Source organism: Salmo salar, chromosome ssa14 (assembly GCF_905237065.1).
Source record: "Salmo salar chromosome ssa14, Ssal_v3.1, whole genome shotgun sequence".
NCBI lineage: Eukaryota > Metazoa > Chordata > Actinopteri > Salmoniformes > Salmonidae > Salmo > Salmo salar.
Genome location: NC_059455.1, coordinates 74,411,235 through 74,427,149, shown reverse-complemented (window position 1 = coordinate 74,427,149; position 15,915 = coordinate 74,411,235). Strand labels below are relative to the sequence as shown.

General features: G+C 45.5%; 1 protein-coding gene across 2 annotated transcripts in view; it reads right to left on the bottom strand.

Annotated features, from left to right (window-relative positions):
• LOC106570306 (retinoic acid receptor beta) overlaps positions 1–15,915 on the bottom strand; it is a 283,051-nt gene that overhangs the window by 167,370 nt on the left and 99,766 nt on the right. Inside the window, exons 1-2 of one of the 2 annotated variants that reach the window (XM_014142480.2) lie at positions 10,705–11,189; positions 6,272–6,805 (exon numbers count right to left, since the gene is read on the bottom strand). In XM_014142480.2, coding sequence (XP_013997955.1) covers positions 6,272–6,521 — 250 coding nt within the window. In that variant the 5' untranslated portion in view covers positions 6,522–6,805; positions 10,705–11,189. Of the gene's footprint in view, positions 1–6,271; positions 6,806–10,704; positions 11,190–15,915 lie in introns of those variants that run through there. The other variant, XM_014142481.2, reaches the window with a different exon arrangement.

Here is a 15,915-nt window from a genome sequence, read left to right as displayed (position 1 = left end):
CGGCATCTGACCGTAAGGCACTACAGAGGGTAGTGTGAACGGCCCAGTACATCACTGGGGCCAAGCTTCCTGCCAGGACCTATATAATAGGTGGTGTGAGAGGAAAGCCCGTAAAAGTGTCAGAGACTCCAGTCACCCAAGTTATAGACTGTTTTCTCTGCTACCGCACGGCAAGCGGTACCGGAGCGCCAAGTCTAGAACCAAAAGGCTCCTCAACAGCTTCTACCCCCTAGCCATAAGACTGCTGAACAATTCATAAAATCGCCACCGGACAATTTACATTGACCCCCCCTCTCTTTTGTACACTGCTGCTACTCGCTGTTTGTTTGTTACCTATGCATAGTCACTTCACCGCCACCTACATGTACAGATTACCTCAACTAGCCTGTACCCCCCGCACATTGACTCGGTACCGGTGCCCCCTCTATATAGCCTTGTAATTGTTATTTATTTTAGTCTACTTGGTAAATATGTTCTTCTTCTTGAACTGGTTGGTTAAGGGCTTGTAAGTAAGCATTTCACAGTAAAGTCTACACTTGTTGTATTCGGCGCGTGTGACAAATAAAGTTTGATTTGATTTTTGATTTGATTTGACTCTGTGGTTGAGCAAAGGAAAGAATGGTAGTGTACATACAATCACTGTACACACAGAGAATTATGACTCAGGTGTGTGTGTGTATGTTTGTGGTGTGTGTGCATGTGTGTGTGTGTGCGCACGGGTGTGTGCGCCGCGTGTGTGTGCGTGCGTGCAAATGTTTCCCACAGCTGTTCTGATCTCTGAGAGGAGTTTGTTCTGTTTGCAGTGTGTTCTGTTTGCAGAGGACTGAACTGGTCTAGCCTGTTGTGTTTGCCTACTGAAACTGAGTAAGAGCCTTGTGCAGACAGACAGACAACAATAGTTGAGAAACAGGAGAAAGAGCTTCCCTACAAGGTGAAGGAAAAAACACCTGGACACTCTATTCTCTGTTGGAGTGTTCAGACCTAAGACGCTCTGTCTCTTGCTCTCTCTTTCCTATCGATTTCACCATTTCCCTATTCCCCTCTCTCTCCAGATCTCTCTCTCTCCCTCCATCCCTCCCCTTCGCCCTCTCTCTCTCCCCATCTCTCTCTCTCTTTTTCCCTCTCCTTCTCTCTCTCTCTGCCCCCTCTTTGTGGAGTGGTGCTTTACTCACAGTCATCAGCAGTGACTTGAGTGCACATTGATTTTCAATCCAGACGGTTAGCTAGCTGGAGCGCACAGCGGTGTAATGAGAGAAATCTACATTATTCATGCTCTGCCAGTGCGTGTACTGTATGTGTGTGTTTGTGTGTGCACTGTGTGTGTGTAAAACTCCCGGTGACCTAAATACCGAGAGACAGTTTTTAAAATACTGAGAACAATTCTGAGTTAGTAAACTCTGACAGACAAGACGACTTGAAACAAATTCTGTTGCTCAGAAGAAGGGATGGGGAGAGAGACAAAGACAGACAGAGGGGTGAAAAGAGAGTGAGAGGAGGAAGTGTGTGTGTGTGTGTGTGTGTGTGTGTGTGTGTGTGTGTGTGTGTGTGTGTGTGTGTGTGTGTGTGTGTGAGAGTGTAGGGATTGGGACTGTGTGAGGCACTGTCTCTGAGACTCCTGTGTCTGAGTGTGTGTGCTGGGCAGATGTGTTCCATTACATAGAATTCAGAGCTGTGCAGGCTTCCTCTGGGTGTAAATGGATTAGGAGTTATGTACAGTATATCTGTCTGTCTGTCTGACACACACACACACACACACACACACACACACACACACACACACACACACACACACACACACACACACACACATACGTATGCACATGCACACATGTACGCTCTGACATACATACAAACAAACACACACCAAGTGTCTTGGTGAATGAGTCATCCTAGCTAGAGTCTAGACTCTAGAGTCTGGCTCCTTTAAACTAACACACCACTACTCAGCGACCTACCGACATTCCGCAGGTGACTGTGGCAGGGTATCTTAATTGAGTCAACGCAATGAGTCAGAGGCTTGAGTCTCTGGGAGAGAGATCACAGAGCATTGCTACAGGCCAGGGGTCCTGATCAGACAAGAGAAGGCAATATAGTCACACAGAAGAACATGTTAATCAAGAGAGTCAAAGCAGTGAGTCAGAGAGCCCGAGGAGTCAGTGGAGGCTTGGGTCAAGGAACCACAGCCACAGGTCCAAGGCCTTGAATTCATAAAGCATCACTGTCAATTTAACCTTATTTATTTTAATCTAAACGGCCAAACTGATCCTAGATCAGCTCTCATAATTTGAGACGCTTTATGAATTCAGGGCCAAAGCTCGATCAGAAGAGAGACAACTATAGCGTCTCAGAAATGTATGTTTCTGTACAAGTCCATCAAGGACGGAAGCCGTGAAAGAAGATTATATAATATTGTCAGAAGATGCTGTGAAAGGGCAATTCTTTAGCCTTTTCATTTGTCTGAAGAGAAGATGATATCTTGCATAAAGGGCCTCTTTTATAAAAGCATCACAAAGCATCTTTTGTAAACACACCTTCTAATCTAGACAATATTGATTTGAAAAGTAACTCGACACAAAGCTTAGATGATTGAACAACAAATTGCTATTGTCGAGACATTCTTCAATTACAAAATGCTCCCGTAACCTTGAGTATTCCACAATATTAACCGATTTTCATACTCTATCATTGGGGTATTACTACTGAATTATACTTAGTGGTGCACAGCAGTTTTGTGAGGCGCCCCCGCAAGGTTCGAGCAAGACGCAGTTTTATAGCCAATCTCATGCTATTCTACACAATTTGCCATGGGGCAGAGGGAAATGTATTACATTGTTTGTTTGGGGGCCCCCCAGAGCTCATGGCATTGTGTGGCCTGCAGGGGTGTGATTCTACTATCCTTAAAAAACTTGGAAAATAATTGCGATCACAATTTCAGTGACATGAAAGCCGTGCAAATCAAATTTTATTTGTCACATGCGCCGAATACAACAGGTGTAGACCTTACAGTGAAATGCTTACTTACAAGCCCTTAATCAACAATGCAGATTTAAGAAAAATACCTACAAAAATAAGAAATAAAAGTAACAAATAATTAAAGAGCAGCAGTAAAATATCAAGGCTATATACAGGGGTACCGGTACAGAGTCAATGTGCGGGGGCAACGGTTAGTAGAGGTAATATGTACATGTCGGTAGAGTTATTAAAGTCACTATGCATAGATAATAACAGAGAGTAGCAGTAGCATAAAATAGGAGGGTGGGGGCAATACAAATAGTCTGGGTAGCCATTTGATTAGATGTTCAGGAGTCTTATGGCTTGGGGGTAGAAGCTGTTTAGAAGCCTCTTGGACCTAGACTTGGCGCTCCGGTACCGCTTGCTGTGCGGTAGCAGAGAGAACAGTCTATGACTAGGATGGCTGAAGTCTTTGACAATTTTTAGGGCCTTCCTCTGACACCGCCTGGTATAGAGGTCCAGGATGGCAGGAAGCTTGGCCCCGGTGATGTATTCGGCCGTATGCACTACCCTCTGCAGTGCCTTGCGGTCGGAGGCCGATCAGCTTCCATACCAGGCAGTGATGCAACCCGTCAGGATAATCTCGATGGTCCAGCTGTAAAACCCTACTGAAGGGGAATAGGTTTTCTCGTGCCCTCCTCACGACTGTCTTGGTATGCTTGGACCATTATAGTTTGTTGGTGATGTGGACACCAAGGAACTTGAAGCTCTCAACCTGTCCACTACAGCGCCGTCGATGAGAATGGGGGCGTTCCCGGTCCTCTTTTTCTTGTAGTCCACAATCATCTCCTTTGTCTTGATCACGTTGAGGGAGAGGTTGTTGTCCTTGCACCACATGGTCAGGTCTCTGACCTCCTCCCTATAGGCTGTCTTGTTGTTGTCATAGGCAAACTTAATGATGGTGTTGGAGTTGTGCCTGGCCATGCAGTCATGAGTGAGTACAGGAGGGGACTGAGCACGCACCCCTGAGGGGCCCCCGTGTTGAGGATCAGCGTGGCTGATGTGTTGTTACCTACCCTTACCACCGTTGGGCGGCCCGTTAGGAAGTCCAGGATCCAGTTGCAGAGGGAGGTGTTTAGTCCCAGGGTCCATAGCTTAGTGATGAGTTTTGAGGGCACTATGGTGTTGAACGCTGAGCAGTAGTCAATTAATAGCATTCTCAAATAGGTGTTCCTTTTGTCCAGGCGTGAAAGGGCAGTGTTGAGTGCAATAGAGATTTCATCATCTGTGGATCTGTTGGGGCGGTATGCAAATTGGAGTGGGTCTAGGGTTTCTGGGATGATGTGAGCCATGACCAGCCTTTCAAAGCACTTCATGGCTACAGACGTGAGTGAGGGTTAACTTTACTGCTGAATGTTATATGAATTGAATACATACAGTGCATTCGGAAACTATTCAGACCCCTTGACTTTTTCCAAATGTTACATTACAGCCTTATTCTAAATTTGATTAAATTGTATTTTTTCCTCATCAATCTACTCACAACACCCCAAAATGACAAAGCAAAAACATGTTTTTAGTAATCACATTTACATAAATGTTCAGACCCTTTACTCAGTACTTTGTTGAAGCACCTTTGGTAGCGATTACAGCCTTGAGTCTTCTTGGGTATGAAGCTATAAGCTTGGCACACCTGTATTTGGGGAGTTCTCTTTGCAGATCCTCTCAAGCTCTGTCAAGTTGAATGGGGAGCATCACTGCAGTCAAGGGGTCTGAATACTTTCCAAATGCACTGTATAACCCCTAACTTATTGTTCCTGTACAGTGCCCGATGAGCGTAACATAATGCTGCTTTCGATCATTTTTGTATATTTAATTTTGAGGATTTAATTATCAAGTTCTGCACAGGCAACCTTTAAATATGAATACAGCAGTGGAGGCTGCTGAGGGAGGACAGCTCATAATAATGGACAGAACGGAGCGAATGGAATGGCATCAAACACATGGAAACCACGTTTGATATATTTGATACCATTCCACCTATTCCGATCCAGTCATTACCACGAGCCCGTCCTCCCTTACTAAGGTGGCACCAACCTCCTGTGTAATACAGGTAAAGAGAATAAACAGGTTGTCTACGAAGCCTTTGTTTGGCTAGCAGAAAGCAACAGTATGAACAGCTTGACAAAGAGAGAGAGAGAGAGGGAAATAGAGAGAAAAAGAGAGAGAGGGAGAGAGGGGGAGAGAGTGATTGAGAGACTGAACTTAATTGCAGTGACATGATATTCTCATGCTGTTATTATTATTTAAACTACACCCCAGAGGGAGGAAGGAGCGGGCTCAGGCTGCCTCAGAGTGCCTCCTCTCTGGGTTGGCAGAGTGAGCTATCCCCTGGGGTGAACCTGCTGGAGCTGCCAGCTTTGTTTCATGTTGGAGCAGGATTGGGGGTTCAAGGGATCAGAGAGTAGGAGAAGGTTTAGGAAACAGTGGCACAAAGGTGGGGAACGCAATCCCAGGACACTGACTGTCAAAATGTACCTGCAGCTGTGATATTTTGACACACACACACAGTCTCATCAGTGTGGTGCAGAGAGACACTAGGGGCCAATTACAATGTGAGATATAATATACTGCTCTACGATTATTTAGTGGCGGATATGTTTATTAGTCTGACTTCCCCTACTCCCCCCTCTCTTCCCTTACCTCTCCTCTCTTTATCAACCTCTCCTACTCTCTCTCCTCCTCTCTTCTCTCTTTCAACTCCTACCTCTGAGCAGTTGACTACCTCCATGGCTATCTTAGTTTCCTAGTGAATACAGAAAAATAGGCTGATGTTGTATAATTTAGAAGAAGCTGAGGAGGGCTTGCATATGGGGCTACTTCCCAAACCAAACAATCTCAATACATTCTCTGTTTCCAGTGTGAAGGAAGTTAGAGGTAGTTTCGCGAGCAAAAGCTAACTAGCAGTTACCATAGACTTCCAGCCATTGCTGCACGCAGAAACATAAAAATGGTATCCACGAGTTCATCTGACTCTGGAGAAGTAGATAAAGCCCCCCCTGGCAAAACCAAGTAAAGTAAAGCCCCCCCCCTGGCCAAACAATCCCTTAACGACGCTGGGCCAATTGTGCACCGCCCTATGGGACTCCCGGTCACGCGGTTGTGACAGAGCCTGGGATTGAACCCGGGTCTGTAGTGACGCCTCAAGCACAGCGATGCCTTAGACCACTGCGCCACTCGGAAGGCCCCTTAGTGGCTGCTTCTTAACTGAAAGCCCCAAAGACAGGACCCTGCACTGCATTCTGCAGACAGGACTCACCTGCAGGCGATGGAGTACTACTGCTGCTGGAGGGCTGCTGGACCTGCAGCCTCGGAGCCGGGGGAGAAGCCCGCCGGTTAGCCAGGGGCAGAGCGCTGATGACCGAGGGGAACAGGAAGGGGTACACTCCCACCCCGACCCCAGGCCTGTAGCGCCTCATTTGGACGAGCTGGGGGCCTGGACTGGGGGAGCGTGGTGGTCGGGGATGGGGGCTAGGGGAGCGGGGCCGGGCCCTACTGGCTGTCTTCATTCCAGAGATGGACAGAGCGGAGTGAGGACTGGAGCGAAGGGCAAGATGGGGGTGGAGGGCCTCGGCTGCACCTCTGCTGAGAGGGTGCGGACTGCTTCACAGGGGGTTGGGAGGCCATCCGGGTGGGGTGGGACCCAGACAGAGGTTACTGGGGTGGGCTCTGTGGGGCAAGCCCCTTCCTGGTCCTCCTAGGATGCATTCTGGATAATATTGGAGACTGGGTCCAGGGTACACGTCTTGTTCATTTACAGTCTGAGTCATTTAACCAATAATCCACCAAGGATCTGGAATAGAGACACACAAAAGAGAGAAAACTGTTAGAGAGTTTATAGTAAGCACGGTGAGCATAGAAAACATGTGTAGAAGATTCCTCTTCTCCTGAAAAAAATCCTCATAAAGTGTACATATGGCACTGATTGAATCAGACTATACAGAAAAGTTTGTAAAGCAGGTGCACTCAATGTAAACGTCAAAAAATATTACATTTACATAATTGGACTTCATGCCTGTGGGTCCTAGAAAAGCACTACATACATGGGCGCAACGTTCAGAATGAGGGGACATGTCCCCCCCACATTCAGAAATAGTATATTTTTTTCTTGTGTTTATTTTTTATTTAACCTTTATTTAACCAGGTAGGCTAGGTGAGAACAAGTTCTCATTTACAACTGCGACTTGGCCAAGATAAAGCAAAGCAGTGCGACACAAACGACAACACAGAGTTAAACATGGAATAAACAAACATGCAGTCAATAATACAATAGAAAAGGCCTATATACCATGTGTGCAAATGAGGTAGGATAAGGGAGGTAGGCAATAAATAAGCCATAGTGGCAAAATAATTACAATATGGCAATTAAACACTGGAGTGATAGATGTGCAGAAGATGAGTGTGCAAGTAGAGATACTGGGGTGCAAAGGAGAAAAATAAATAAATAACAGGATGGGGGATGAGGTAGTTGGATGGGCTATTTACAGATGGGCTATGTACAGGTGCAGTGATCTGTGAGCTACTCTGACAGCTGGTGCTTAAAGCTAGTGAGGGAGATATGACTCTCCAGTTTCAGTGATTTTTGCAGTTCGTTCCAGTCATTGGCAGCAGAGAACTGGAAGGAAAGGCAGCCAAAGGAGGAATTGGCTTTGGGGGTGACCAGTGAGATATACCTGCTGAAGCGCGTGCTGCTATGGTGACCAGTGAGCTGAGATAAGGTGGGGCTTTACCTAGTAAAGACTTATAGATGACCTGGAGCCAGTGGGTTTGGCGACGAATATGAAGCGAGGGCCAGCCAACGAGAGCATACAGGTCGCAGTGGTGGGTAGTATATGGGGCTTTGGTGACAAAACGGATGGCACTGTGATAGACCGCATCCAATTTGTTGAGTAGAGTGTTGGAGCCTATTTTGTAAATGACATCGCCGAAGTCAAGGATCGGTAGGATAGTCAGTTTTACGAGGGTATGTTTGGCAGCATGAGTGAAGGATGCTTTGTTGCAAAATAGGAGGCCGATTCTAGATTTAATTTTGGATTGGCGATACTTAATGTGAGTCTGGAAGGAGACTTTACAGTCTAACCAGACACCTAGGTATTTGTAGTTGTCCACATATTCTAAGTCAGAACCGTCCAGAGTAGTGATGCTGGACGGGCGGGCAGGTGTGGGCAGCGATCGATTGAAGAGCAGGCATTTAGTTTTACTTGCATTTAAGAGCAGTTGGAGGCCCCGGAAGGAGAGTTGTATGGCATTGAAGCACGTCTGGAGGTTAGTTAACACAGTGTCCAAAGAAGGGCCAGATGTATACAAAATGGTGTCGTATGCGTAGAGTTGGATCAGACAATCACCAGCAGCAAGAGCAACATCATTGATATATACAGAGAAAAGAGTCGGCCCAAGAATTGAACCCTGTGGCACCCCCATAGAGACTGCCAGAGGTCCGGACAACAGGCCCTCTGATTTGACATACTGAACTCTATCAGAAAAGTACTTGGTGAACCAGGCGAGGCAGTCATTTGAGAAACTAAGGCTGTTGAGTCTGCCGATAAGAATGTGGTGATTGACAGAGTCGAAAGCCTTGGCCAGGTCGATGAATATAGCTGCACAGTATTGTCTCTTATCGATGGCGGTTATGATATCGTTTAGGACCTTGAGCGTGGCTGAGGTGCACCCATGACCAGCTCGGAAACCAGATTGCATAGCGGAGAAGGTACGGTGGGATTCGAAATGGTCGGTGAACTGTTTGTTAACTTGGCTTTCGAAGACCTTAGAAAGGCAGGGTAGGATAGATATAGGTCTGTAGCAGTTTGGGTCTAGAGTGTCTCCCCCTTTGAAGAGGGGGATGACCACGGCAGCTTTCCAATCTTTAGGGATCTCAGACGATACGAAAGAGAGGTTGAACAGGCTAGTAATAGGGGTTGCAACAATTTCGGTGGATCATTTTAGAAAGAGAGGGTCCAGATTGTCTAGCCTGGCTGATTTGTAGGGGTCCAGAATTTGCAGCTCTTTCAGAACATCAGCTGTCTGGATTTGGGTGAACGAGAAATGGGGGAGGCTTGGGCAAGCTGCTGTGGGGGGTGCAGGGCAGTTGACCGGGGTAGAGGTAGCCAGGTGGAAAGCATGGCCAGCCGCAGAAAAACGCTTATTGAAATTCTCAATTATCATGGATTCACGGTGGTGACAGTGTTTCCTAGCCTCAGAGCAGTGGGCAGCTGGGGGGTGCTCTTATTCTCCATGGACTTTACAGTGTCCCATAACTTTTTTGAGTTTGTGCTACAGGATGCAAATCTCTGTTTGAAAAAGCTAGCCTTTGCTTTCCTAACTGCCTGTGTATATTGGTTCCTAACTTCCCTGAAAAGATGCATATCGCGGGGGCTATTCGATGCTAATGCAGTACGCCACAGGATGATTTTGTACTGGTCAAGTGCAGTCAGGTTCAACATTTTTTTTAACGGGGCATGCTTATTTAAGATGGTGAGAAAAGCACTTTTAAAGAACAACCAGGCATCCTCTACTGTCGAAATTAGGTCAATATCCTTCCAGGATACCCGGGCCAGGTCGATTAGAAAGGCCTGCTCGCTGAAGTGTTTCAGGGAGCGTTTGACAGTTATGAGGGGTGGTCGTTTGACCGCAGACCCATTACGGACGCAGGCAATGAGGCAGTGATCGCTGAGATCTTGCTTAAAGACAGCAGAGGTGTAATTGGAGGGCAGGTTGGTTAGGATGATATCAATGAGGGTGCCCGTGTTTACGGATTTGGGGTTGTACCTGGTAGGTTCATTGATAATTTGTGTGAGATTGAGGGCATCAAGCTTAGATTGTAGGATGGCTGGGGCGTTAAGCATGTCCAAGTTTAGGTCACCTAAGAGCACGAGCTCTGAAGATAGATGGGGGGCAATCAATTCACATATGGTGTCCAGGGCACAGCTGGGGGCAGAAGGTGGTCTATAGCAAGCGACAACAGTGAGAGACTTGTTTCTGGAAAGGAGGATTTTTAAAAGTAGAAGCTCAAATTGTTTGGGCACAGACCTGGATAGTAAGACAGAACTCTGCAGGCTATCTCTGCAGTAGATTGCAACTCCGCCCCCTTTGGCAGTTCTATCTTGTCGGAAAATGTTATAGTTAAGGATGGAAATTTCAGGGTTTTTGGGGGTCTTCCTAAGCCAGGATTCAGACACAGCTAGGACATCGGGGTTGGCAGAGTGTGCTAAAGCAGTGAATAAAACAAACTTAAGGAGGAGGCTTCTAATGTTAACATGCATGAAACCAAAGCTTTTACGGTTACAGAAGTCAGCAAAAGAGAGCGCCTGGGGAATGGGAGTGGAGCTAGGCACTGCAGGGCCTGGATTAACCGCTACATCACCAGAGGAACAGAGAGGGGGTAGGATAAGGGTATAACTAAAGGCTATAAGAACTGGTCGTCTAGTACATTCGGAACAGAGAGTAAAAGGAGCAGGTTTCTGGGCATGGTAGAATAGATTCAAGGCATAATGTATAGACAAAGGTTTGGTAGGATGTGAATACAGTGGAGGTAAACCTATGCATTGAGTGACGATGAGAGAGATATTGTCTGTAGAAACATCCTTTAAACCAGGTGTGTTCACCGCATGTGTGGGAGGTGGAACTAAAGGGTTAGCTAAGGCGTATTGAGCAGGGCTAGAGGCTCTACAATGAAATAAGGCAATAATTACTAACCAAAACAGCAATGGACAAGGCATATTGACATTAGGGAGAGGCATGCGTAGCCGAGTGATCATCGGGTCCAGTGACTAGCTGGTCGAGCTGGAGACACGGCGATTCAGACAGCTAGAGGCCCGGGGCTAGAAGGCTAGCAGATGGGCCTTAGAGGGACGTCGCGACGGAAGAAGTCAGTTGTAGCCCCTTCGTAAGGTTACGTCGGCAGATCAGTCGTGATGGATCAGCAGGACTCCGTATAGTAAAAGGGTCCAGGCCAATTGGCAAAATAAGTATAGTAGCCCCCCAAAAAATTGGCTGATGGACCTCTTCAGCTAACAGTCCGGTGTGCTCTAGACAGCTAGCGGGCCGCGGCTAGCATCCTAGCAGATGGGCATTCAGGGGACGTCACGGCCGGTGAGCCAGTTGAAAAAAACACTCGGGCAGATTACGTCGGTAGTCCAGTCGTGAAGGATCGGCGGGGCTCCGTATCGGCAATAACAGGGGTCCAGGCCAATTGGTAAAATTGGTATTGTAGCCCAAGGAGTGGTTGATGGACCTCTTCAGCTAGCCGGAAGATGGACTTAGCATAAGCTAGCTCCAGGCTAATTGGTGCTTGCGTCGGGATAGAGACGTTAGCCAGGAGAAGCCAATCGGATAGCAGCTAGCTAGCTGTGATGATCCAAGTGAAGAGGTTCAGAGCTTGCGGTAGGAATCCGGGGAAATGGAGAATAAGAAGTCCAATACGCTCTGGGTTGAATCGCGTTGTGCAGACTGGCAGGAGTTGTCCGGGCTAAAGGTTAGCTGATGACCGCTAGCAGTGGCTAGCTGACTACTAGCTAGTAGCTAGTTAGCTGGCTAGCCTCTGTTGGGGGTTCCGGTTCTGATGTTAAGAAAATAGCAGATCCATACCACATTGGGTGAGGCAGGTTGCAGGAGTGTATGTTGAAGCTAGGGTTAAGAAAAATATTTTTAAAATATATGAAGAAAAAATAGCTAAAAAGGTATATACACCGGACACGACAAGACGAAGACAAAAGACGCCTGACTGCTACGCCTTCCCACCTACCTTTTTGTCCCCCCCAGTTTAATTATTGGAATATGATACAAAGCTGGGCAACGGTGTGCTTTAGGACCATGCAGACGCCTCCGAGCGGTCGGGTAGGCTGTTTTGAGTGTTCATCTGACTGGATTTAGGACCATGCGAACACCACAGAGCAGGCTGACAAGCTGTGTGAAGGCAAAGCTTCTGGAAGACTGGCTGGACCAGCACAGGAGAGTTTAAAATAGTGTGTATCTTTTGCACTCTTTCACCGAGTTGTAAAAGGAAGCAGAAACGGGTTACTGCTTAGTTGACTGATGTAGCTGGCAAGGTAACTGCTGTTTAACTTAAACAAGAAAAAAAACGGTGTTTATTCGCAGTGCTGAGCGAGTATTGTAACTGACATGTAACGTTAGCTAATATTTCATCCCCTCTCGACTGAGGTGAATGGATAATCTACGCTAGTGATTAGCTACCCCAGCCAGGTCAGCTCTAGCCTCTAGTTATCTGTCAGATAGCGATATGAGGTGGCTATTATTACTATCTAAAAACAATTGTTTGTATGGAAATGTTTTGTAGCCATTGTTTGTCATGTTTCAGAAGTAAATGAACTTGGCAAGCTTTGGCCAGTTGATGTACCGTTAGAGAGAGCTGGCTGGCCAAAAGTTGGCTTACATTAGCTATTATTTTTGCCTCAATCAAACTAGACCTGAAGCAAACAATGAAACCATCGGCCAAACGATTGAAGATTGATATTCTGACGTTTTTCATGTGAGTTGTATTAGTCAGTATGTCAATGTAACGTTATTGATCTGTTCGTTTTCCCAGCTAATTCCCTACTTTTCACACTGACACAGTAATAAACAATTCTAAAGTTACCGCAAGAACTGGTCCCAAACCCAACCGCAGTCCCGCAATGTTATTTTAGGCATATGTGACGCAGCTCACTTGCCAGCCATGGTCCCAGCAATTTTGCGCCCTATAGGCAATATAAAATGCACAAAAAATAAACTTAAGAAATAGGTTAAATTACCAGAGATTCTCACATGGCCCTTACATTGTATTACTGGGCTATATCAGCCAATATGCTAGATGTAGTTTGAAGAGAGCAGAAATGGGTTTTCAATATTTAGGCCTATTACTAGGCAATGTAGTAAACTATAGCCTAATCGTAGGCCTATTTAGGAAGTAAATTTTCCTTGGAAAGATAACAGCCCTGTGCCTTCCGCCCATGTATACATAGGCTATAGCCTACTCTATTTAATTGAGACCACGCACACCTGATCTCGCAGGTATGGCAACTGAACTGGAAGCAGCAAGAATGATGATAGCGACAATTGCTACATTTTGCATAGTCCTATATGATAAAGCCTACCTTTTAGGAGGACAATTTGCAAACAGAGACAAATAAATGGGCAATCCATACTTATTGAAAATGAAAAGGTGCACCGATCGCTCACCATAGTAGCCTAACCAACGTGTGCGTTGTGCCTTTTCTTTTTCAATGATGATTCCATTTTTTGATTGCACTTCGACTCACGTTGGTTGAGCTCCCTCCACTTCTTTTCATTATCAATATTTATTTACAGACACTGTAGTAAACTACAGTCTAATCATATTTAAGTTGATTTCATATTTAAGTTAACTGCCACGTGATTCTCCGCCCATGTAGGCAGCGTATGCTATTTCAATGAGACCACCCATACTAAGTGCACTTGAACTCTCACACCCAACTAGGAGAGGTACTGTAGGATACTGAAGTTGAAGCAGCAAATTCTGAGTGTGTGAATAATGCGAAAAATGTGCTTTTAATACTATAGGTAGGCTAACACATACAAAGCAGAAAGAGGACCATTTCAAAATAATCTGTGGGACAACAAAAACAGGATTGTGTTGAGGCACAGATCTGGGGAAGGGTACCAAAAAATGTCTGCTGCATTGAAGGTCCCAAGGAACACAGTTGCCTCAATCATTCTTAAATGGAAGAAGTTTGGAACCACCAAGACTCTTCCTAGAGCCGGCCGCCCAGCCAAACTGAGTAATTGGGGGAGAAAGGCCTTGGTCAGGGAGGTGACCAAGAACCCGATTGTCACTCTGACAGAGCTCCAGAGTTCCTCTGTGGAGATGGGAGAAGGACCTTCTAGAAGGACAACCATCTATGCAGCACTCCACCAATCAGGCCTTTATGGTAGAGTGGCCAGACAAAGCCACTCCTCAGTAAAAAGCACATGGCAGCCCGCTTGGAGTTGCCAAAAGGCACCTAAAGGACTCTGGCCATGAGAAATAAGATTACCTGGTCTGCTGAAACCAAGATTGAACTCGTTGGCCTGAATGCCAAGCGTTACGTCTGGAGGAAACCTGGCACCACACAACTACAGTGAAGCATGGTGGTGGCAGCATCATGCTGTGGGGATGTTTTTCAGTGGCTGGGAAACTAGTCAGGATCGAGGGAAAGATGAACGGAGCAAAGTACAGAGAGATCCTTGATAAAAACCTACTCCAGAGCGCTCAGGACCTCAGACTAGGGAGAAGGTTCACCTTCCAACAGGACAACGACCCTAAGCACGCAAGTCTCTGAATATCCTTGAGTGCCCCAGCCAGAGCCCGGCCTTGAACCCGATCAAACATTTCTGCAGAGACCTGAAAATCCCCATCCAACTTGACAGAGCTTGAGATGATCTGCAGAGAAGAATGAGAGAAACTCCCCAAATGCAGGTGTGCCAAGCTTGTAGCGTCATACCCAAGAATACTCAAGGCTGTAATCGCTGCCAAAGGTGCTTCAACAAAGTACTGAGTAAAGGGTCTGAATACTTATCTAAATGTGATATTTCAGTTTTTGATTTTTAATACATTTGCAAACATTTCTAAAAACCTGTTTTTTCTTTGTCATTATGGGGTATTGTGTGTAGATTGATGAGGAAAAAAAATGATTTAATCAATTCTAGAATAAGGCTGTAATAAAACAAAATGTAGAAAAAGTCAAGTGGTCTGAATACTTTCTGAATGCACTGCATTCAGTGAATGATACAAAGTTCGATCTTGAATTGATGGGTAGACCTACAGTAGCAGCAAGATAGCAGCTTAAGCTTAAAGCTACAGTCTTGGATCTGGGAATAATGGTAATTTCAATTATGAACCATTATATTATCCAAGAACAGAATCAATGTATAAATGTACACCAAGGTAATTATTTTTGTCATGCCTCATTTAGGAGGATTAGATAGTGTCAGGGATCTCAGCAGGATCAGGGAAGACCAGTCTGTGACAGAGATGAGGTGATTTTTTTTCAGATACAACAATTTATTCTCTCTGTCCAGCAAACACAACTGAGTTGATAGAAGCTTTTCCCAATGACACAAAACATGTAAAACAAAAGTTTAAGGAAGACCTGGGAGACAATATTGATGATGATGAATGGATACATATATGTTAGAATGCCCAGTCATGTTCATATAATCTCAGACATAAATTACTGCAGTTTAAGACCATCCATAGAACATACTATATGCCAGTGAAACTGAATATCAAGCACTCAGAAATTGTATTATTCTACTGGAGGTGTAAAACACAATAGGGGACAGATTTGCATATGTTGTGGTCTTGTGAAGGCTGGCGGAATTCTGGCAAAGAGTATGATCTTTTATCTCGGCATGTCTACAGATTCTCCCTTCTCCCTGTTTTTGTTTGCTTGGAAATGTTGATACTGGAGACTTATCAGAAGAAACTGTGTAACCTAGCATTTATAGTGGCTAATAACTGCATTACCATTAATTGGAAGGTTGGTTATCCTCCAACAATGTATGGAAGAAATGTCAAGTTATGTACAGTATCACTAGATTTGTTTTAAGATTAAGGGTATACTGTAAAACTTTCATAAGGTCTAGATGCCTTATATGTGATATCATAAGGTGAATGCACCAATTTGTAAGTCGCTCTGGATAAGAGCGTCTGCTAAATGACGTAAATGTAAATGTAATATGGAATACTGTACGACAAAAGGAGTCTGTATTGAAAACATGCCCAAGTCAGGGGAGATAGCTATTTAGGCAATCCCTAGCTGCTGGGCTTCTCAGTCTTGGCCCTAGGCGTCTGCCGTACTGTTGTCACTCTTGCCGTAGACCCCTAGGGACAGGACGGGGTGACCCAGCTATATTGTGTGCAAGTAAAAAGAACTCTACAGTACTATTAGG